Below are 24,381 nucleotides of genomic sequence, written 5' to 3'. Positions count from 1 at the left end.
AAGAAAAAATATTTTAAATTTGAAAAAAAATAAATAAAATAAGAAAATACAACCAGTGATTAAGGCTCTGTGGCCTTTGATGTTTGTGCTAGGACTAGTCTAATTAAATCTACTGCTAGTAGCCTCTGACTTGCAAAGCTTTAATGGTCAACCTGACACAGACTAGAGTGAATTAAATGAGGAAATCTCAGTTGCTGGACTTTGCAGAGGTCCATATTTTCCAGTGGGCATATCTGTAGATTTATGTTTTGACTGTTAACTGATGCAGGAAGGTTCATCCCACTGTGGGTGGAACCATTCCCTTTGCAAGTAATCTTATCCTGTATGAAAAAGGTAGATAAGCAAGTCCTGTGAGCTGGTCAAAAGGCAGTGTTCTTCCACAGTTTCTGTTTCAAGTTCCAGCTTAAATTCCCACCCATTCTCCCCACTACAATTGACCATAACTTGCAATTGTAATCTAAAAAAATCCTTTCTTCTCTCAAGTCCCTTTTGGTCAGAGTTCTTTAAGACAGCAGTAATCAAATTAGAAAGATAGTGTAGCTGCCAGAAACAGTACATAAGAAAATGTGACTTTCTGCACTTTAATAAACAGGCAGCCAGTCTGCAAACTCCTAGTTTATAGTAAAGGGAACCACAAGAGAACCCTGAACCCTGATGACAGAGCACTTGAAAGCCATGGAATACAGCCCAGATAATCACCATAACAATGCAGAGCCACTGGTTAGTAATTAGCAGTTGAGAAAGATGCCATTACAGTTTAAATCCTCTTTCTAGTCACAGGATTGGAAAGCTAGAGCAAAGGCAGGAAATGTAAGATCCATTCAGATGCTGCTCTATGAACAAAAGGCCTTGGCTTGCACTAGGGCAGAATAGCTAGAGAGTGATAGAAATATACATAGATCCTAAGATTGAACTGGTAAGGATCAGTTAGACATCAGCAGAAGGGAGCAGGCCAGGACAACTACCATGTTTCAAGATTGTACATTGGAAAAATTATATTTTCTTCATAAAAGCAACACAAGTAGAGCTTTCCAAGTGGGACAAATATTTACAAGACTCCGAATTGGAAGCACATTGAAGAAATATTCCTGTTAGGCTTTCCTGACACATGAATGTCTTATGTGGAAATATGAGGGTGGACAAAGACTGGCAAGAGATCTGTTCAATCCTCTACTGCAATGTCAACAAGCCACTTACGCCTGTTGTTTCTAGCAGTTAGGACTGTCACGATAGATTTGGGAGACATCACCCCAACTTGTAGGTGAGGAATTAAAGCATGACTTGTGGCTCAAAGATGGACTCCCATTAGACAGGAGCCTAGGTAAGCACAGTTCTTAGATCCTTCACTGTGAGAGGTAGGACTGAGGCTCATGGGAGAATCTTGCATCTGCAGCTGGAGAGGGCTAAGAAAATTAAAACCTTGGAACATCAGGAGAGATATGGCAAAGAGGACCGAGGAGATGAGCAACTCTGCCCACAGCACACATAAAGGAGAAACTCTCTCCCAAAGATGAGTATCAGCTTTCTTAACTGTGATTTTCCAAAATGGTACAAATACTACCAATTTTCAAATAGTGGCAGAATGTAGTCATTTTCATTTGTAGAAATAAAGAATTAACTTTGAATAACTTTAGGAACCCTTTTTAGGTACTTTGAAATTTTTCTGCATATGGGCAACAGAAAAAATAATAATGGAATCATTTTTTAGATATTTTAGCCTAGATTAATAGCAAATTAAATAGATTTGTAAGATACATTCAAATGAAAATTATTGGCTAAGGTTGGGCATCACTAAGCATACTTGGACTCTCAAGACTTGGGAGAGGAAGATAGGAAGACACTAGGAGCTTCTTTATCTAGGCTAGCAGAGAACTCAAGCTTCAGATTCAAGAGACCCTGTCTCCAGGAACAAGGTAGAAAGCAATCATGAAAGATCTCTGGCTTCAGAATGCACATGTTTATATACCCACATACACAAATTAGTGACACACAGATTATAGTGACACAATGTTATTATATAACACACACACACACACACACACACACACACACACACACACACACACCATGAGGCAATGCATTTTTCCTTCCCTCCAGCTGCATGAGGCACCAAAATGAAAACAAAACAAGATGAAAAACATGACTTTTGACCCCTACTGTCAAAAAGATGCAAGAAAACAAATGGTGGTGCATCCTCTGTTTTGAGAAAAGGCCTAAGAACTTTAGCATTGGACAGAACATCCAACTCCAAAGAGATCTAACCCACTTTGTCAATGCCCTCAATACAATAGAGTATTCCTCCAAAGGGTTATCTGTTATGACCTGTTCCAAGTATCTCCTGAAATTAACCAGTTCACCAAGGCTCTGGACCATCAACTGCCTAGATGCTTAAGGTTGCCCTTAAGTAATGTTGTGCAGGTGAGACACAAAGTGGCTGAAGAGAAAGAGGCAGTAGATCTACACTGAGAAGAAAGCTGCTGGCCAAAGGAATGTCTCTACTAAGACACTATCTGTGCTTAGATCTGTAATCAAAACTGACACTACTTTGAGTAGAACAAACAAGCTCAGATGGCAATGGTTGCATATTATGTAGACCCCATAAAGCTTGTGGTATTTCTGCCTTCTGTGTTGCAAGATGGAGTTCTCTACTGCATCATCAAGGGAAAGAAGGCCAGGCTGGGATAGCTGGTCCACAAGAAGAGACACAGTACCGTTGCCTCACATAGGTGAACTCAGAAGACAAAAGTGCTCTGGTTATGCTATTAGAAGCAATCAGGACCAATCACAATGACAGATACAACCATCTGGGGGAGATAATGCCTTGGGTTCAAAATCAATGGTTTGCATTATCAACTTAAAAAGGCAAAACTCAAAAACTTAATACCAAACTAGGTTGCCTGTTGCATGCATACTGCTAAGTTTTCAATATATAAATATAGCAAAAAATTGTTCTCCAAGGAAAATTTACCATCTAAAAGTCTTTGTCAAGTATATGAAAATATCATTATGAACTTAAAACATTCCATATTTAAGTATGTGGGCATATATATAGATATATATGTGTGTGTGTATGTATGCATATATGCATATATATGTGTGTATGTATGCATATATATGTGTGTGTGTATGTGTTTGTGTGTGTGTGTGTATACATGTGTATCTGTATATATGCTCACAAGATAATTATATCTATGGAGTACCTTTGTGCTTAAGTATGTATTAACTATACAATCTCCAATAGACAATTCTCTAATACTGGATGCAATTTTTTATTCCAGCAGACCAAAGCCTCTCTGTTCCATCTGCCACTGTGCACCTGATCTATCACACTGCACCGTCTATATCAATTGCTCTACAAGAACTTAAACCATAGCACGTATTTTAATGAATAAATAGGATATTGGAAGCTTAAAAGTGATTGTCCCTTTGGTTCCATAACTTAACCCAGAATGGAGCTAGAGTAATCTTGACCCAATTTACGAAATTTTTTGAAGGACTAAGCCAACAATGTGAGTTATTACAAATGAAACTCAAACAGTATAACCAACCTTGGTGCTATGAAAGTATAGCCAGATTCTTCAAAATTGTCTGGCTTCAGGGTTTCTGAATCTGAAAATGTAATGATATAAGATTAGATAACAATATAGAGCATATGCTTCAATGGTCTATGACAACATAAAAGCATTATAAAGAGCACCTAGTCAGAAAAATTGAAACAGATTACTACTTAAATCCCCAAGTTGAAACAAATTAACGGACAAGATTCTCAATGCTTTTAAGCATAATAAGATCATAATATGGGTAAATGTCACTAGACAATTACAGTAATAATTCAACATAAAATTCTACTTATACTTTTCCATTTACTAATTCTAATACATTTAAATATCCAAAGTCCTAAAGTATTATTGCATATATTATAGCAAGTGTTTTTTAATAACTGCAGAATTTTATCAACATTATGATAAAATGCTTTGAATGAATTCATTCATGCATTTAGTTAAGTAATAAGAATCTTATGTTAGGTGTGAATTAGTAGGTGGAAAGATGTAAAAAGAAACATGACATTAAGTCTAAAAAATTTAAAACCAACTTGAGTGTGACAGGTTGCATGAACAAACACAGGCACACCTGCCCTGTTCTGCTGCCAACTTTCAGGAAGTCATGGAGGAAATTCTAGCAACTGTGAAGCACAGAGGATAGTATCCAATAGGAATGAAAATATTAGTGAAAATGCTGTGTACTAAACAGAAAGAAATTGAGCAACAAGGAAATACTTGCCCTTCATTTTTCCCTTTTTTGCTGTAAATCCATCAGAAAGAGAAAGCAGGGAAACAAAAAAAAAGAGGGTAAAGTAAAGGGGGTCACAAACAATATTTTATTCAATGACTGTGAATAAAAATATTGTGCATAGATCAAAGGTCCATTTATGTATAGCTGTAGTTTGGAAAAAAAACACATATTTTTGAAGACTAGAAGGTATGCCCTGCCAACTTTATTATTTTTCCCCTCTCTGTACTGTGGTTATTTCAAGGGTCTGTTTTGGCAGAGTGGTTGATGCGGGTATGGTACCAAAGATGCCAGCTCTGAACAGAAGCACTTACCAATCAGCAAAGACTCACTAGTCATCCCCTCCTTTATCACATAGAAAACTAGGTCATGCAAAACTGGTGCTTGTTAAAAGACCATCATACCTATTACATTAGAGTGCAAATATATATTTTATTTCATCTACAATATAGAAGTGTCGACCATTGCTGCGAACAGCAAAAGAACAGGCAGGGAAATGATGGAAGCTGGTAAAAGATATAGATGTATTTCTGTCCTGAATCCTATCAGAAAAAAAATTTTAGGTTGATAGTACACATTGAGTGGTTTACAAAGGATATGATGGTCATTTTTGTTAACTAAATCTAGCCATCCAAAACAAAATAAAACTTAACAATGAGTTGAAATAGGCGCTGATGTTAATCACTCCACATTCCGAAGGATGCTTAAAGGTGAATTCGTTTGAGTTACTGAAACATTTAATTTGGATTATAAAAAGAAAGCTAATTGCCAAGCACATTATTTTGGCCAAATGCAAAAAAACAAGAAAAATAAGTAAATAAATAAATAAAAAGGTAAGATAAGAAAAGGAAAAGCTTTGTTAGCACAGCACCAGGAGCGAGACTATGTTGGGATCAGCATGTGAAACATTTCACACCAGCTCACAGACCCTTAAAACGACAGGCACAGAGGGGACAGCACTGCAATGATTCTCTGAGCACATAGCAAGGCAGGGAAGGGTGGTCGGACTGCCAGTGAGACTGGAGTACCTGCTCATATTCTATCCATGTAGAATATTTCTTGTTCCTTGCATGTTTGGAATGGGTTAGAATCATTGCTGTAGATTTGATCATAATACGTACTAAAATCTATAAGGCTTGGGTATTCCACAGTCTAGGCATAAACATCTGTGACTAGGAGATAAGAAATAGACCCTGAAGTTGCTTTCATAGTACTTACATCTGGCCTGAGTTATTGTCTCTTCTAGTTTGGCTTTTATATAGTAAAAACTGTAGGTTGGCAATACCAAGGCCAAACTGCAATAGAAACAAGAGAAGCATAAACACAAACACACAAAAATGAAACATAACTTAAAAAAAAAAGCCACATCAAGTTCCCAGGAAAATCCAAAGACTTTCCTCACGTAAAGGAGAGGACATGTTACTCTGACCAGTGAATGCATTCAGCAAATAGAATTCTTAATTTCCACCTTGCTAAACAGTGTCACCCAGCTCTCTATAGGACAGGGAATTCAGAGGCAAGGAGGTAATAATCTACCTAATGCAGGCATAGGTAGCTGAGGAGGAATGCCTTGGATCCCTGGTACCTTTCCAGACACTGTCATTACATGTTCCAGATTTGGGCAAAGAAGAAAAAAAAAAAAGGTTTAAACTTAAACAAAGAAAATATCATACCAGTTGGATATACTCTCTTTATTATACATAATGTTAAATGCTTTGAATCAACCATAATTAAAAATTCAAGAGTTACCATTGCCACTACTAGATAATGCACAGAAATACACTTTTTGGAGGAATTCAATACCTATTGTTTTAAAGCTCTGGTCCTACGGCAATGTGGTCAAACTCTGACCCTTTATGGAGATTGTTGACTTGCTTCATACTCATTTGTACAATTCACTGTACAACTGAATTAATAAGAACACGGCACAAGATTAGTATATTGTTGTATACAGGGGTAGGATTTGAGTTTAGTAGATTTGAGTCTCGAAGCTAATCTAGTCTCATGGTAGATGTCCTAAACAAAGAACAGTTCCACTGGAATCTTAGGTCAACTTCAAAATGTTTTAGTCACAAAGAGTGTTAAGCAAGCCTGTCACTCACGTTGTTTGAATGTTTGCTTCTGAGAAGCAACCAGGTAAGTAACCTTACACTCTTAGAAGTTTCTAATTCATAGAACATTCGAGAACTATATTAGAGCTTCTAATTCAGATTAGGCAGTTGTCAGAAGTAATTTCTCTTCCTAATTTTGCTAGTATGCACAGTAAGACATAGGAATGATATTTGTGCACATTTGATATGCTATGAATGTAAATGGGTGCAAGAAATGCACGTATTTCTAAGATGACCAATGAAACTATGCACAGAAAGTAATTCTTGGTTAACATGCTTTTAATATTACACCAAATATCAGTGGAGGGCCAGAAAGCATGTTCCTTTCTAGGAATTGGAATCTCGTTAGGTTCGTATAGATCCTTTAAGTAATCCGAGGCCTCTGTATCCATAGATAGGGAAAGAGAAATCCAAGCTAGAATGTGATTGTATGTCACTTGTAGACAATATATAATGCAACAAATAGAAAATCTCAGACTTATGAATATAAATGTTAAAGTTTCCCTGGATACATGTTAAGGTTTACTTTCAAAATTTCAACTTTGCAATAAAGACACCAAAAATGAATATATGCTTGCTACCCTCAATTCACAAAGCTTTCACCACCATGAAGTAATTCATAGATTTTGCTTAAGGGAAAAGGTCAAGGAACTAAAATGTTATGGAGATTTAATGAAAATTTCTGCGTTTATTTTATAGGTAAATTCAAGGGGAGCCAGAGACTAAAACTAAAATAAGCAATGCAACTATTCTGAAAGCAAGATGACCTTTCATGATTCACTTGCCATTTACAGAAGAACAGATTACTGAGTATTTAAAAACTGCCGGCTACAGATTTCTCTCAAGGGGAATTAGGACATTTTTATTGCTCTATCAGCATTTATCATCATCAGGAACTTCTAATTAAAGCTGATAGCACCATATCATACAGAGGCTACAGTGTCTCCCTATAAGTTTCAGTTACATGTTATGCACCACTAAAAGTGGTGTAGCAACCCACGGGGATCCCAGTGGAAGCTTTAAAATTGGCACATTAAATGCATGATGTATTGTCCTGTAAGACTGACAGTGTTACTCCTAGTAACAAATCATTCTGTAGAAAAATAGTTATATCTATTTCCAAGTCAGCCCAACAGTTGTTTCTTCCACACATTGCAGATAAGATCTTTACCAACATTCCAAGGCAATGATGCTGTCAAATGCAACGATTGCTTGAGCTCATAATATGAACCCAATACAACAAGACTTCTTTATTTTCTCTCAGAGATTAGAGTTTAATAAAGCAAGTGACATGGGATGGATGATGGAGCCCAAGCAATAGTTTGGTGGTTCCCATAAACACAGTTAACTGAATTAAATGGACTATAATACAGTTTTCAACTCAAATTGTTTATCCCCATCAAAGTATGCCTCCTTAGATAATAGTGTATTACAGTAAAATAAGTAATTTTTTATATTTTAAAATGTGTCACCTATATTTGGGAAAACAGAAACCACCTGTACTGAAATTGGTATGCCATTCATTTAATCAAATCAGACATCTGTAGGTAGAACATGGTACCTATTTGTTACTTGTGAATTTATCTGCCCAGACATTAGGGAGTGCATGTACTTGAGGCCAACATTGGAGGTTGGGACAGGGTTAAGTGAGGAAACCATGCAAACTAAGGAGACCATGGCTCATTCAGGGCACAGTGTGTTGCAGAAGCAGCAAAATGACAGAGCAGACAGGCTGTGTTAGAAATGGGTGGCACGCAGAGCTTCCAGGGACTAGATCACCAACCAAAGAGTATACATGGAGGGATCCATGACTCCAGATACCTATGTAGCAGAGGATGGCCTTATCTGACATCAATGGGAGGGGAGGGCCCTTGGTCCCGTGGAGGCTTGATGCACCAGTATAGAGTATGCTGGAGGGGTGGGGTGGGAGTGGGTGAGTGGGTGGAGGAGTACCCTCATAAAGGCAAAGAGAAGAGAGAAGAAGGGAGATGGGATGAGAAGTTTTTGGAGGGGTAACTGGAAAGGGGATATCATTTGAAACATAAATGAATAAAATAATTAATAAAGAAAGAGAAAGAAATGGGTAGCCTCAACTGTAATCTCAACAGTCCTCATGGAATATCTTCGAGCAAAGAGTGACACTCCACTTGAGGAAAGCACATCACTCCCACTGTGTCTTGCTCCTGGATGTGGTAAGGAAAGTCTGAGTAAAGAGGCCATTTGTGAAACAATTCCCAACTCCTACCTACCTGTGAACATTATAAGCTGCAGGGTTGGCTGGCAAGGTAGGCCCACGTATGTAATGGTGGCATGAACAATCTGGAGGTAATCAACCACTTTCAGTTCAGGTATTAGACCAACTCAATATGAAATCCATACCTTGCACCATTTTTGGGCCAAGAACCAATGAATAGATGGACCATAGGCCCCAGGAGGAGAGCTTACTGCTATTACTTTGTTAAATATACAAAACAGTAAACCAACTACTGGTGACTTATCATTATACCTACAGATTAATACATCTCCTAACCTTACTCAGAGAAGCCTCTATTGGTGCGAGATGGTGATTATCAGAGACCCACAAGTGACTGAGATGCAGAGAATATGAGATTTCAGGATTCTCAGCCTTAAATGGGATTTCTATATTACATCTTAAGGCTCAGTGATCAATGTAAGAGAGGGAGCAGTAAGAGCCAGGCCTGGTGGATGACTACAAGAAAACTGTTCTCTAGGTTCCACTACACATAGGAAATTATAGCAGTTCCATAGAATGCACAAGACCCGTGGAAGCACAAGCCAGACAAAACTCCAGAATGATGAAGATAGATGTGTACAAAACCCCAGGCCTAGTTTAGAGTTTTAAAAGAATGATTGCTGTTGGAAAAGGAAGGGTAAGTTTTCTAGGAGTGTATCCCATAGTAAGATTATACTACTGTAGAAGATAACACATCCAAGAACATACTGGGTGGTTAGGGAAGCAGAGTGTGGGTCTGGATGAAGTTGAGGGGCACAACTGTAATTCAACCATCCATGATGTACTAAAAACAAACAAGACCTCCAAATTTAGAGAACTACAAAGGTAGCCTTGACACTGAGGTAAAAGTAACTAACATTGCTAAGTCATTGTCCTGGTCAAAAAGATTGTGCTTCTACACTTTGGTTATATGAGCAACAAAGGCAGGAGCCATATTGCCACACAGTACAACATGTACTTTTGTTTTATAATGAAGTCATTACTTAAGACAGAGCTTCCAATGTCCTGTACCTTCTTTGACTTTTAAAGGTTTATTAAAAAACTGAAGCGGGAGTGGGTGGGTTGGTGAGCAGAGGGGCTTTTTGGAGGGGAAACTAGGAAAGGAGATATCATTTGAAATGTAAATAAAGAAAATATCTAATTAAAAAAACACTGAAATATGGAAATAATACAAAGAAATGAGGAAATATTAACTGTAAATATTAGATTTACAATCTAATTGGTTGATGGAAGAGAGTAAAATAATTAAGAGTAATTATAACTAAGTATAACTTAATCTAGAACTAAGTATAATAATCACTAAGAGTACTCTAAAACTAAGAAAAATGGGAGAAGAACTGGGACCTAATATTTCTAAACATTAACATTGTACTTTATTCTACATTCTACATGTCACCTTAAGAACAAAAGGAGACAGGTTTCCATGACAGCAACATTGTAGCTTTGAGACATCTCTGGCACTCAAAGGCTTCCCTGAGAGATTGTGTGTATGAAGTTTTTAAACTGAGGTCTTACAAAAGAAAGATAGCAACAACAAAAAAGATATAGCTGAGTCTGGCTCAACCAATTAATTATGATTCATATTAATTGGAAATAAATGCATAGCCAAAGTCCACAGGAGAATATTATGACAGAAAATTTGAGTTATCATTATATGAACATTGAAACATTGAAAGTTTGTTCAAGTGAAAATGTGTATCTTCAAATTGAGACCCTTCAGTTTTGTACTTCTTTAGAGAGTATCTACCATGTGCCACTGTGCTATGAGTGTGGAATTCAGAGGAAAATGAGATAGCATCTACCTGTGTCCTCTTAGAACTTAAGGAAACAGCCATCAACAGAGTTAAACGTTTTCCTATCAGCATTATGTATGTATGTTTCTTTATAAATGTAAATGAGCATAATGTGATCTAATGGGTGATAACACCGTATTTTAACTAAATATGTTAGAAATTTCTTTCTGAAGAGTAAGGAGAGTACTAGACGAGGCATGAACAAGAGGCTTAGTATTGGAAAGTAATCTTAATTCAAAATGGCTTTAGGAATAAAGGTCTTGATGCAGTGTGCTACTGTCTGTGCTGAGAGGGTAGGCTCAACCAGAGTCTTCAGTTGAGCATATGAACAGGTAATTGAGAAAGCTAGTGATGATGGAGAATAGAAGGGGTAGGGAACCAATGCCTTGCTAGACGTTGTCTATTATATTGAATGAGCTGCTAGTTATGGTGTTTGAGTGGAGTCGTATTAACAATTAAAATCAAGTATGGTCTTTTTCTGAAATCAAGAGAAAGCATAGAGGTACACCTTTAACCAGCTGTGTACTCTGCTGAGAGTTTTCCCTGACCACAGAATGGAAGAAAATAAAACCACCAGGAGAAAGTGCACAGAGAATGTATGGCTCTGAAGAGAAAAGCAAGCCATCAAAAGACATATATGAGCATCCTGAATTTGTTCTGTTGTCAAGATCTACAGGCCCTCTTTAAAGCTGCCAGGGTTAGGTGGAGTGTGGTATTGGAAGTGATTTGAAGGACATAAAGCTGTGGTAGATAAGATGTCCAAGCTATAGATGACGTTGAAGTCAGTTACTACTTAGGAGATGATGGGCTCGTTAGAAAAGAGGCAATGGAAAGTCATCTTTCTCAGTGCTATTGAAGTGTGGCTTAAAGACCTTGCCATCTGCCAATTGCCTGTTTTTAGCCCATGAATAAAATAGGATAGCTCATGAATAAGCTTTTAGAAAACATGAAAAGAACTTGAGAGACTAAGTGTGTAGAATATAATGGTAAATGATTGACCTGCTGTTCTTAGTATATTTGTATTTTAATATTTATTTTAGTAAATTCACCTTGTTTTACTTTACACATAGATATGTCATAAATAGTGACAGAATATGGATCTCTGTGAATGTGTGAGGGTGAAAAGAGGGAAGAATGAGGGGAGCCTCAGGTCATGAAGTCAAGGCTGGGTGGAAGGTGTGGTTTGATGACGTGGAATTCAAAATGAGAATTTCCAAGAAGATAATGAATAACAAGAAGAAACATTTTACTATTACAAATATGTGGGATTCAGGATCAAAGAGTAAGCTGGAAACTCTGAGAAGATTTAGAGCAATACAAAAAAGTAGCTGGGCATGGTGGAACACATCTTTAATCCCAGCAGGCAGCAGGCAGAAGCAAGCAGATCTCTGAGTTCAAGGACAGCTTGGTCTACTAAGTGAGTTCCAGGTCAGGCAAGGGATACACAGAGAATCCATATCATAAAAAACACCAAAGAGAGAGGAAGCATAGAAAGCTACTGAGCTTGAATTAAGGAGTGAATCATCTCACAGATTATTGAATATGGGACTGTCTAGGTTGTAAAGGTGAGAAAAAGGTGAATAGAAAGCTATTCAGCAGCGCTAACATTTTATAAAACATACTATGAAGAACAAAAGTGCACTATTACTTTTAAGCTAAGCCACAACATTAATGACAACTATTAAGTTAAATTGAAATAAAAGAGCAAGTCAATGAAAGTTATATAAATTATTATAGGGATTACATCAACTTTTATTACTATTATCATTAAGTAAACTTATCATTTCTAAATATTATACTGCTAGCTACTTTCCACCTTTTGAATTGTATTGTAAAAACCAGACACTGTAATTCATTTCTCTGTTGCAGGGAGTCATTTTTCCATTGAAAAATCTACTGAACATAGCAAAATTAAGAATTCATACTTCTCTATTGAAAACTAACTACCAAATATTAGAAAAAAGTGCACTGAATTGAATAATCCTTTATAAAAGTCATTTTCAAATATGGGTAAATACCTGTAATCTGTGCCATTGACAGGCGTCCATGTGTATGTTCGATTTCCTTTGTCAATGTATCTCTAGAAAGTTAAATATAATTGTTATTACCATTTTCTATATGAATTTATAGAAAAAGTAAACATACATTCTGTGGTTACTCAACATCTTTTTTAACAAGTTAAAAATATATTCCATTATACATTTAAAAAATGTTATTCATTCTCATTAAGTAAAAGTTTGGAACAGAACTAAGTACTCAAATGATACAGGTTACAGATTTATAAGCAAATTTAATGATGAAATAGAACTATAAAATATTAGATAAGGTTCAAATATTGACCATAGTAGAGCATGTTTAAGAATGATGGCAGATATGAGGAGGAAAATTAGCCTTTCTACATCTAAAAGTACAATCACCATCTCACAATGCCTTTGAATGGAACTATCATGTTGTTATAAATAGATAATTACTCCATCATTGCATGTGAGATAAACACCTATAATCCCTAGGCAAAGTGCATGATTAAATAAGTAGTTCATGGATCTACAATAACCCCTATGTCATAGAACAATAGTAAACACAATTTTTTTCTAGTAAGTATATTAATCGCACACATATAGTAGCTTTTAATTTCTGACTTACTCTGAACATTTGCTTTACTAAAGAATAGCTTCCAGAGTGCTTGTACCAGCTTGCAAACCACCAACAATGGAGGAGTGTTCCTCCTTCTCCACATCCTCACCAGCATTTGCTGTCACCTGAATTTTTGACCTTAGTCATTCTGACTGGTGTGAGGTGGAATCTCAGGGTTGTTTTGATTTGCATTTCCCTGATGATTAAGGATGCTGAACATTTTTTCAGGTGCTTCTCAGCCATTTGGTATTTCTCAGGTGAGAATTCTTTGTTTAGCTCTGTACCCCATTTTTAATGGGGTTATTTGATTTTCTGGAGTCCACTTTCTTGGCCCTTTGGTCTTGCAAACATTATATGCCTCAGTACAGGGGAACACCAGGGCCAAGAAGTGGGAGTGGGTAGGTAGGGGGGTGTTGGGGGAGGGTATGGGGGACTTTTGGGATAGCATTTGAAATGTAAAATAAGAAAATATCTAATTAAGAAAAAAGAATAGCTTCATTCCCGATAGAGGTGATTATAAAAACTCTCTACAAATCAACCTGTGGCAGGTGTCATGAAAAGGTGTCACTATTTTCTGTAGTAGGAAATAGGATACATGCATGGAAACAAAATGACCTGCTATCCAATGCTGATATGTGTTAACATTCAACTCTCCTGTCTCATGAGTGTGAAAAAAATGTTAAAGAAAAGTTATACGATTTCTTACAAGGAATACTGGACTTCACTGTTATCTGACTGTCATCTGAGGAGCTCTGAACCTTTGAGTAAAACTGGACTAAAATCATTGTAATTTAAAAGTTATTATGAGAGCTAAATATTCCTGCCAGCTTTTATACGGTAGACACAGATCTCATTTGTTCAATGACATAATCTTAGCATCATCAGAATGTCCTAGCAGCAGTGAAGGAGTGTTGCTCTTACCCCCTATCCAGTCCAGGATGAGCTCTCACTTGTGTTCTTGATCTTACTGTTATGGCAGGAGTAAGATGACATCACAAAATAGTTCTGATTTATATTTCCTTGATGACTAAGGATGTTTGAATATTCCTTTAAGTGTTTCTCAGACATTTGAGTTCCATTTTAAGATAATTTTCTGTTTAGATATGTACCATTCTTTAATTGGGTTACTTATTTTCTTGATGTCTAATTTTTTTTGAGCTCTTTATATATTTTTGAAATTAGCCCTCTATCAAATGTATAGTTGGTAATACTCTTTTTCCATTCTGTAGGATGCTGCTTTATGCAAATGATGGTAGAGGCTTTTTAGATTCAGGAGGTGCCTATGCTTTTCTATTTTAGTGCATCTGAAAACTTATAGAGCCACTGTGGGAATCAGTGTGGAAAGATGTGAATCAATCTACCTTAAGATCCAGCTATACTACTCTGGGGAATATCTAAAGAACACTTCATGCTATCATAAAGACATTTATTCAACCATGTTTATTGCTGCTCTATTCATAATAACCAGAAATAAGGAACAAAAAAATCCCTTAACAGATGAATAGATAAAGAAAATGTGATACATGTAGACTGTGGCACATTACTCAGCCATTAAACAATAAAATCATGAAATTTGCAGGTCAATGGATGAAACTAAAAAAAAAAAGAAAATCATCATGAGTGAGGTAACCCAGACTCAGAATGACAGGTATAGTATGGAGTCACTAATATATGCATATTTGTAGCTAAATCAGTGGTAATCCAGGCTACAAGCCATACAACCACTGGAGTTAGATATAGAGTATGGGGCTAGCAGGTACACATAGAATTCCCTAGGAAAGGAAAGTAGAATAGAGATAGGAGGATGCAGGGAGATGGAGCTCAAGGATCGAGTGGAGAGGGAAAAGGTAGAGGGGGAACAATGGTGAGTATATGAGACAGTTAACATTAAGGGCCATTTGGAGAGTAGTATGGAAACCTGATATAGTAAAACTTCCTAAAATTTATACATATATGATGGTTGTGGAAATGGTATTGTCAAATAATGGGAAAGACAGAACCCTACTGGACAGCTCTTGTCCAGGACTGTGAGTGAATTACACCTAATTGAGTTGTTAGCCAAAGAGGCCCATGGGAACCCCAAACAACTCTGGCTGTTGCTTTCTACAAACTGATAGCAAGTTCACAGTGCTGAATAGAACACCTACATAACTCATTGAACCTGGAGACATAGAGCTGGTACCTACATAGAGACTTCACCTCTACTTGCTAGTGACTTTGGTACACAAAGGAACTCAGCTAGCTACCAAAGCAAAAGCATAAACACCCACCCAGGCACAAACCATTGATCTACAATAGTGTCCACGCTCAAAGACATGCTTGTGAATGTGCCCTACAATGGGGGCACAAAGCTTGTGAGAGTAACCAACCGATATCTGATTTGATTGAAGGCCCACCCATGCCATGAAGTAGAACCCATCCCAACACGCTTTGATACCCGAAACCTGAGGCTAAATAGCTCAGAGACCTAGGGTAAAAGCAAATACTACTCTTCTACTAAAAGAATGTAGCAACATACCTTAAAGAACACTGTTCTACTCAGAGATCAGTGCTTCACTCAGCCCTTATCAGAGAAGCTTCCTCTGGATGGCCGTAAATGCAGAGACCCATAGCCAGACAATATGCAGAGTGAGGGACTCAGAAACACAACGCCCTAAATGTCATGAAGGGTATTACGGACACAGGCCCTCTATCTAAATCAACAGAGTAAATGTGTGAGGCTGCAGCACAGCATGCCCAGGCACTGCACAGGACTGTACCAGATGGGCTGGTAAAGCGGAAAGAAATGGACATGTGCTCCTATCTCTAAACCAGAAGCTATTTCTAGCTGATAATCACTTGCAAATGAAAACTTAGTTTTCTCTTAGGGAGCCTCACTGAGGAAATAAAATACTATTAACGGTAGGCTCCATGCCCAGCCGTAGCTGCCCAATTGAAAACTAAATAAAATGGAATCTTGAGAGGTACCATGTCTCATAATGTATTTTCAAAGTTGTTTTTAAATTTTATCTTATTTTTAATTTTTATTAGATATAACATGCAATATATTACATAATATTGTATAAATTACTACATTATATATTAAATATGTAATATATTATAATATATAATATGTAAAAATACATATAATATTAAACATTACACATAAATGTATTTATTGTCTAGTATATAATATATAATTGCATATCATAAAATATATAGTATTCAATGTATTACATATAATATATAACATATATAATATATAGTATCCTAATGAAAATATAATATATAATGTAAATATATACATATATATGTATAGACATATATATATATTTGTGTTTTTTTTTAGGCGGGGTATATATTATGGCTTCCAGTTCAGTGTTTTGATTGGATTCCTGAGTTTGTGAACAAATTGGTCTCTCTATCCTGTAACTTTTCTTGGTCTCTTTTCCTCCTGTTTATTGTTTTATCCTAATCTAATGTTTTAGTTTTGTTTTTATCACACTATATTATATTATATTAATTATATTATATTATACTATATAATTTCCTTCAAAGCCTGTTTATTTTCCAATGAGAGACAAAGATCTGGATAGGAAAGGGAAGGAACTGGGAAGAGAAGAGTGAAGGACATATACAATCAGGATATATTATGTGAGAAAACAAATCTATTATGAATAAAAAAGTAATTAATGTAAAATCATCCTAATGTATATTTTACAATTGTTTTGATATTTTTAAAAACATGACATTTAACATCAAAAAGTTTCATTGATTTAGAGTAAATAACGGATTTTCAAGAGGAGCAGTATTATAACCGATGACTAGCAAACATATCTGTCTACATCAGCACATTTAAAAGAAAACCTAAAATTTCTAAGACAGACACAAATGGTTTATAGGTGAATACTGCTCAAAGACTGAATTGACAATACATCGGAAGAGGGGAATTAGCTGTATGAAAATCAGCTCTAAGCTGCATAAAGCATGTGAAGGTCAGAGTTCTTGGAACAACATGGGGGAGCTGGCAGAGCTGTTAAGTACTTTACATCCTTGCTTCAGGAAGCAAAGGGTAAAGACCATAGCTGAAGTAGAAGCAATCTTAACATCCCCTTTTCTGTTCTGGTAATAGGCCCTCATAATTATATCAAAATAAGAAATGCTCTCTGCTATTGAAAATATTTAGATAGTATGTTCCTTTTAGGGGAAGAGTTGCCAAGAAATTAGGAAGAAAAGATGTTCCTAAAATATACAGGATTCTGAGTAAAAAAATACAAGTTATATGTAAAAGTTGCAATAAAACTCACAGAGACAAAACATCTTAATTTTATTTATTTCTGAACATTCAAATATGTGAATGTCTGTTTTTATTCCACAGATGGCTGATAATGGATAGAAAGTATCCACTCATGCAAAAATCTCTTACACTCAGACATGAATCAATATCAATTTATTATATATACTAATGAATGAGGGTAGCTGTGTTATCACATGACTTATTTTCAGACTTAAGTATAGAAAAATTATGAAGGGTAGAGATGGTATAAATAGTAAAACAAGATAAAGCACACATACAATCTCTAGAACATCTCAGTACACAAATAATACAATGTATCTCGTAAAATTACTTAAGTTAAATATTACCACAACCCTGGCCTAAAGAAACATTCTTATAACAATAAAGTGTATTTTACACTAAACATAGTTTTAAGAATATAGTGTTTAAAGGTTTTTATTTTACAGGTATTTGTGTATGTGTGAGTGTGTGTGTGTATGCATGTGTCTCATTGTGAGTGTGGTATGTATGTGTGTGTATGTGTGCATATGCCTCTGTGTGAGCATTTATCTGTTTGTGTGTGCAGGTGCCTGCATAGTTGGAAGAGAGCGATAGAGCTCCTGGAATCTGAGTTACAGGCATTTCAGAGCCTGGCAACAAAGGTGGCTGGAATATGAACTCCAGATTTCACAATTGAGCAACAAGTGTTTTTAAATTGCCCAGCCTTTTCTCTAATGTAATAATATAGGTTTTTTTTTTAAACGAATATAGTTTTTTAATGTAGGAAAAAAATCTGTTCACCGGAGGGATCCTTGTTTTAAAAATAATTTCTGAAAGAAATGTCAAATTACCAATATCAGTATTCTTAATGGATACTTCCATTAAAGAACAAGGCTTAATGAATTCTTACCTCATCTTGAGACTTGACCAGAGTTCTGAACGTTTTTTCTCCACTTTCTCCATCTATCATTTTATTTCGAATCTAAGAGAAAAATGGACCAATTACTTTATTCCAGGAAGCAAACCAACCTACTGATATTATAAAACTGTTCATTATCAAGATTTTTCCTTATTTCAGTGTAATTTAATAAAAATGGCATAACAGTTGCACTACTAGATCAGATTATTTGGAATTTTAAAAGTTGTCACAATGTAACCAATTTATATTATTGTGCAATAAGAAAAAATACACTTAGTGGATTTTTTTGTTCATCACTCTGCAAGGTTTAAACCAACAGTAAAGGAGTCGTGATGGCCTTGCAGCATAGGAGATCTCAGTGAGATGAAGATACTGAGAAATAAAACGTTTGTCTATTCACAGAATTAGCATTTAATATGAAATACTTCAAATTCTTCCTCACTTAAATAACCAATTCTTGGTGACAAAGGATCAGAATTGTCCTTTACGTCCTTTATATTTTGGTATTGTTGTTTCTTAGTTCTACACACCAGGTTGTGCTTGCAGCCCTGAGACTCACTTCAAAGCCCAGGCTGAATTCAACCTTGCAGGCTTCTGTGCTCAGGGTTACAGGACCCCTGCATTTGGCTTGCCCCTTATAATTTACTCTTTATATGTCATCTGTAAGAGTTCTGAAGTATTATATAATGATAGATAGTCATAAAATCCTAGTAGGGTTTCATATCACATAGTGTCCTCTCTCAACAAATTTCCAACTCCCTAAAAGGTCAGATTCTTCGAAATCCAGGTCAGACTCATAGGAAACCACTCCAGTCCACTGGAAACTAAAAATTTCCTTTTTTTTTTAACTTTAAATATTTCAAGGACATTACATTTGGGCTTTAATAAGTATAAGTGAGTGGGAAAACTTGGCATGACAAAACAAATCTGCAAAATATAGGATGGATCTAATTTGCTTAAAATATTTTCAGTTTGATGGTGAAAATTAAGAGGTTGACTTTTAAAATATCAAACTTTACTATGCTCATGCTCCTTCCCCAGGCTCTTCATGCGTCATTTCTTTCCGTCACTGTGTCACAGGGAAGCAGCCTCTGAGAGACTGTGCCAGCATGCCCTGTGCTCACTCCAGAGTAACTATGAACTTAATAATTTCTGCGCTCTTATTACATAACTATCTTTACTATTATCAAACACCCTGCAGAGGAAGTGACATGTGACTTTGTGAAATACAACAGCAACATGTTCAGTGCCTTGGGACAAACACTGCAGCTGCTCTCCTCACATGGCCCTTCATGTAGTGGGGTGGCTGCAAGTCTTCCAACTTCTCTTGCAACAACATAGCATGTTGGTCTCTATGAATTTTATAAACATCATCATTGTTTTGTACACTTAAAATAACTCTCCCTTTGGAATGAACAAGACAATGAAAATTAACTAAGGCCACAACTAACCTGAACTAGCTAATCTTTGTCAATAGAAGTTATTGGAAGAAGACAGTGGAGGACACACACAATTTTAATGACAAATAACATATCAGTGTGAGCTAGCAGAGTTAGACTGATGTAAACCACTGTTCAGAAATGATCGTGGAATGGGGAATGCAGGCTCAGGTCACATGTCTCTCTGGCTTAGGCCCTCCTGCATACACTCACCTCCACTTTAATTTCATTCTCTAACTCAGCATCGAGAAAATCCAGTGTGACTGGCTCCTGAGATTTGGGGTTCTACACAAGGCACAAGAGTTAAGGAATTAGAAAACAAGGCTGTGTACAGAGTAGCTTGTGAAGCCCATTCAGCAGGAAACAATTATAAAACTCACTTACCTTCCTTGGGAGCTAGGCATGGAGATTTAAGTGCAATGGACAGCTGCCAATCAATTATCAACTGAAGGCAGCAAGTGACTAGAAATGGACTCCATGGGTTCACAAAACACCATTGCCCACTTAAACACCCACTGCTTTTTCTTTTCTTTTCTTTTCTTTTCTTTTCTTTCTTTTCTTTTCTTTTCTTTTCCTCTCTCTCTCTCTCTCTCTCTCTCTCTCTCTCTCCCTCCCTCCCTCCCTCCCTCCCTCCCTCCCTCCCTCCCTCCCTCCCTCTCTCTCTCTCTTTCTTTTTTTTTTTTGGTTTTGCCAGACAGAGTTTCTTTGTATAGCCCTGTCTGTCCTGGAACTCACTTTGTGTTTGAGGCTGGCCTCGAACTCAGAAATCCACCTGCCTCTGCCTCCCAAGTACTGGGATTAAAGCTGTGTGCCACCATGCCCGGCCTACTGCCTTTTCTTGTGTTGTGTAAGAAAGTTCAATATAGAACATGATAGTTTATTTATTTCTAACTCAGGGGATACTGTTTGCTTGTTAAATTTACCTCATATGGTGTGATTTTAATTTCTCAAACATTAAAGGAGGCCATTAGATTATTGGATAGACACAATGTACTCATTTCTTTAGCATTCTTGCTACATCATATAGCATGTCATATTAGAGATCCAATATTTAGTAGAATAAAAGATTCTACTTAAATAAAAGATTTCAGAATAATTGAAAACTTTAAAAGGTACATATTAAAATAATTATTTAAATGTATCATCCAAATCTGGCCATAATTAGACACCAGTATTCAATGCAATCTATGTATGGTTACTTGCAAAAGTGACAGAAATTTTACCATGAGTTTGCAAAAGACATCTGTATTGGCACTGTTCTAAACACCATGTTAAAGTGGCATGCTACATAACATAATAGTTGCAGACAAAAATCTGTCCAACTTGCATATCTCACCTAAATGAAGAATGACATGGTAGACTACACATGGGATAAATGCATTTTGTAATCATGCAAATGACTTATTTCAGGGAATATTCCTATTTTTAAAAATCAGAATTTTAAATCTTCATGGTGTTTGATGAATAAGGATTCTCAAATAACCATTTTAAAAATACCCTCCCTGTGTCTTTTGTGATGGAGCTGGGGATTGAGTCCAGGAATTCATGTTAGCTCAGCAAGCACTCTACCCCACAGATCCTGTACCCAACAAATGCTTGAAATATTCACTGCTTAAGAACTTATATAATCAGGTTCTATAATATTGAAAGAAAGTATTAGTTTTTCATCACAATACGCCATTGTTTGGGTGGACAGCTTTCGCTCTAGGAGAAAATATTCATCTGAAATGTAGATGCAAGATGGAAATAGAAGTCAATGTTGAGAACTTGTAAGCCCATGAAACTTACAACTTCCCTAATAAAAAGACACAACAAATATTCCCAACCACTAGTATATAAATATTAAAATTAAGATGAAAACAATACAAAACAAAGTCAAAACAATCAAATGATAAAATAAAAACAGAAATAAGAATATTTCTCTTACATGCAATGGATAATGCATAGAATGACCAGCCCCAAACAGCATGCAGGGAGGAGCCATTATCAGGAGCAATTGACAATATGCAGATCATGTCCCAATCCAACATATAAAGACAGAGAAGAAAAGGAAATCATAAAAGAAAATTGTCAATGCATCACTTGTATTTGTAAATGGCAACCTGGCAGAGCATTGTTTTAGAAATATCCATTAAAATTATACAAACTAGAAAATTAAAAAAACAGTCTTTTCATGAGTAAACATCAACAAGGGCCTGAAGAAATCAATTAGTGTGATGGACTCTGAAAGACCATCATAAGAAGATCAAATATCTAGTACTTCTCTTCAGCATGAGTTTCAACTAGCATAATTACCCAGGACAGTATTGATGTTAACAAATTTTAAATTAGTAACAATTATGAGTCAGTAGTAATATACCTAAGATTTCAAAAATATTTTCCCGATTAAGAAGTCTCATGTGGTTGCTAGTTTGCCATTTAGAATTTACTTAAATAAAAAGAAAATCATTATTTAAGTTGGTTGGTTTTAAATATTTAATGATATTTACATGCAATATTTATAGTTGTGGTAAAAATAAAATTCACCAAAATGCACATAACAGCAAAAACTATAAGATATTAAAAAAGGAACACTCAAGCAGAGGGGCAAAATTGTTTCCTAGGTGAGACAGGCATGTGTGTCATGGCAACTGCTTTAGGAACCATATGCAGCAACACAAGACTCAGAGGACCATGGGATTCTAGCTGTGGAAGAGAACCAAAGCTTCCACCAGTCCACAGCCTTACTCTTGACAGATGGGAAGCTTGAACACTCATTGAAGCCTGTTTTCAATGAGAACTTTCCGGGGCACAGTATTTCCCTGTGAGTATTTAATTTCCCAGGTGGGGTGCAGAAATAGAATGAGTTCACCTCCCTGATTTTCAGATGAAAACACTGGTGTCCAACAGGGTATTATGTACTGATCAAAGATAAAACATTGCTAAGCAATAGAACCAGATTATAACTTAGTCCCACCAATCCATACTTAAAGATCACTTAATGAAATGTTGCCTCTTCAGTAAAATTCTACCACATGTGTTAAAGGAAGTGATAGACTTACTGCCCAAGACCTACAATGATGCTAAATTTTCTCTAACATTTTATATCTCTTTGAATAAGTTATAGAAATATCCTCCTGTGTTGAATATCTTGTGCATACATATATAAGTAGCCAACATCAAAAGGGGTCTTAGAATATTTTTCCAAAAAGCCAAAAATTAACACTTTAGATTCCCAAATTTGAACATTTTCAATTAAGTGAGGAAAGATTCTCCAACTTCTAATCCCAAACAAAACATTTATAATTATTATTATTATTATTATTATTATTATTATTATTATTATATTACTATTACAGGTTGCACTTAATTTTATTTTATGTGTGTATGTGCTTTGTCTGCATGTGTTTCTGAGCACTGTGTTTGTGCATTGCCCAAAGAAACAAGAAAAGGCGTTGGATCCACTGGAATAGGAATTACTGATGCCCATGAGCCATCATGTGAGACCTGGGAACCACACTCAAGTCCCTGGGAAGAGCAACCAGTGCTCAGCCTTTGTGACATTTCTCCAGCACCCAAAACTCAAATTTTAGAAATTAAAAAACAAAACAAAGACAATTTCGCTAAAAGTTCTCATTCATGGGAATCACAACATAAGAATCATGGCTTCATTTGCACTTAGAAATTAATTTTACAAGCAAACGGTTAGGAAAACATGGATATGATATTAATCTCACCAAATTTAATAACAAATTTGCTCAGGAGCCATTTCATTCTGATTACTCTGATTAACATTATTAGATACACTTCCTTAGCCATCTCTCAGCCAGCACAACCCTTTACCATAATTAACAAGCTTTGCTCCAGCTCACTTGTAAGGGAAGCTCATTTCTGCCTCATGCCTCCAGAAGCTTAGTGTGGGGAAAGACACCTTGATTGCTAAGCTTTGAGAACAGAAGCTTGGGCCCAACTCTGATTTAGCAAATTTGAAAGCACTGCTGTCTACCTTCAGTCACCGTTACCTGAACGTTGGGTCTCCTTTTCCTTAAATTAATTGTCGGTATACCTACACCAATAGGCTGAAGCAACAGAAAAACGGAGTTCATTATCCTACATATTAACATAAGAATTCTATCCTCCAGTCAGCTCTAGTCAGCTATTTCCTTGACAAGAAACAGAACAAATGATACACTCACAACTCAAAATATTTGTCCCATAGAGTCCATGACAACAAAGCAAAACAAGACACTAACAAAAACCAAAGCTATTAATGGTAGTAAAAATAATTTTTTTAAAGAACATGTTTATTTTTTTCCTCGATTTTCCTTAAGAATCTAAAAACTGGGGCATAGAAGGGATAGTTTGTCCTAGATAAATTTTCTTGACTGAAACAAAAAAGATGATGAAATAAATATTGTTGAAATGTGCATTATACAAATAAATATAACACTGGAAAAGCCCCTGCAAAGTTTTTGTTGTTTTGGTTTTTGTTGTTGTTTGTAGCTTCTTTTGTAGCAAGCCTGCCTTGGGGATGGGGTTGTAGAAGAAGGCTGGGTCTCCTTGGGCCTATGGAGACAACAGCTTACAATGGGATCAGTGCTTATATAAAGAAGCCCGAGAGTCTCCTCTTGGCTCCTCCTACCATGTGATATTAGAGGAAAAAACTGTCTACTGAGGAGGATCATACACTGAACCCACCCATGCCTT

The 24,381-nt window shown here is 36.2% G+C and overlaps 1 protein-coding gene across 10 annotated transcripts in view; it reads right to left on the bottom strand.

The window, feature by feature from the left end:
• Cacna2d1 (calcium channel, voltage-dependent, alpha2/delta subunit 1) overlaps window positions 1–24,381 on the bottom strand; it is a 440,248-nt gene that overhangs the window by 28,220 nt on the left and 387,647 nt on the right. For 2 of the 10 annotated variants that reach the window (XM_030254085.1, NM_001110844.1), the window contains 6 exons: window positions 19,909–19,980; window positions 18,248–18,319; window positions 12,467–12,528; window positions 5,509–5,585; window positions 4,282–4,302; window positions 3,549–3,609 (listed from right to left, as the gene is read on the bottom strand). In XM_030254085.1, coding sequence (XP_030109945.1) covers window positions 3,549–3,609; window positions 4,282–4,302; window positions 5,509–5,585; window positions 12,467–12,528; window positions 18,248–18,319; window positions 19,909–19,980 — 365 coding nt within the window. Of the gene's footprint in view, window positions 1–3,548; window positions 3,610–4,281; window positions 4,303–5,508; window positions 5,586–12,466; window positions 12,529–18,247; window positions 18,320–19,908; window positions 19,981–21,622; window positions 21,720–23,696; window positions 23,754–24,381 lie in introns of those variants that run through there. The other 8 variants (XM_011249744.3, XM_017320631.1, NM_001110843.1 and 5 more) reach the window with 8 other exon arrangements.

This window comes from Mus musculus, chromosome 5, assembly GCF_000001635.26.
Source record: "Mus musculus strain C57BL/6J chromosome 5, GRCm38.p6 C57BL/6J".
Taxonomy (NCBI): Eukaryota; Metazoa; Chordata; class Mammalia; order Rodentia; family Muridae; genus Mus; species Mus musculus.
This window is presented reverse-complemented; position numbering and strand designations above follow the sequence as displayed.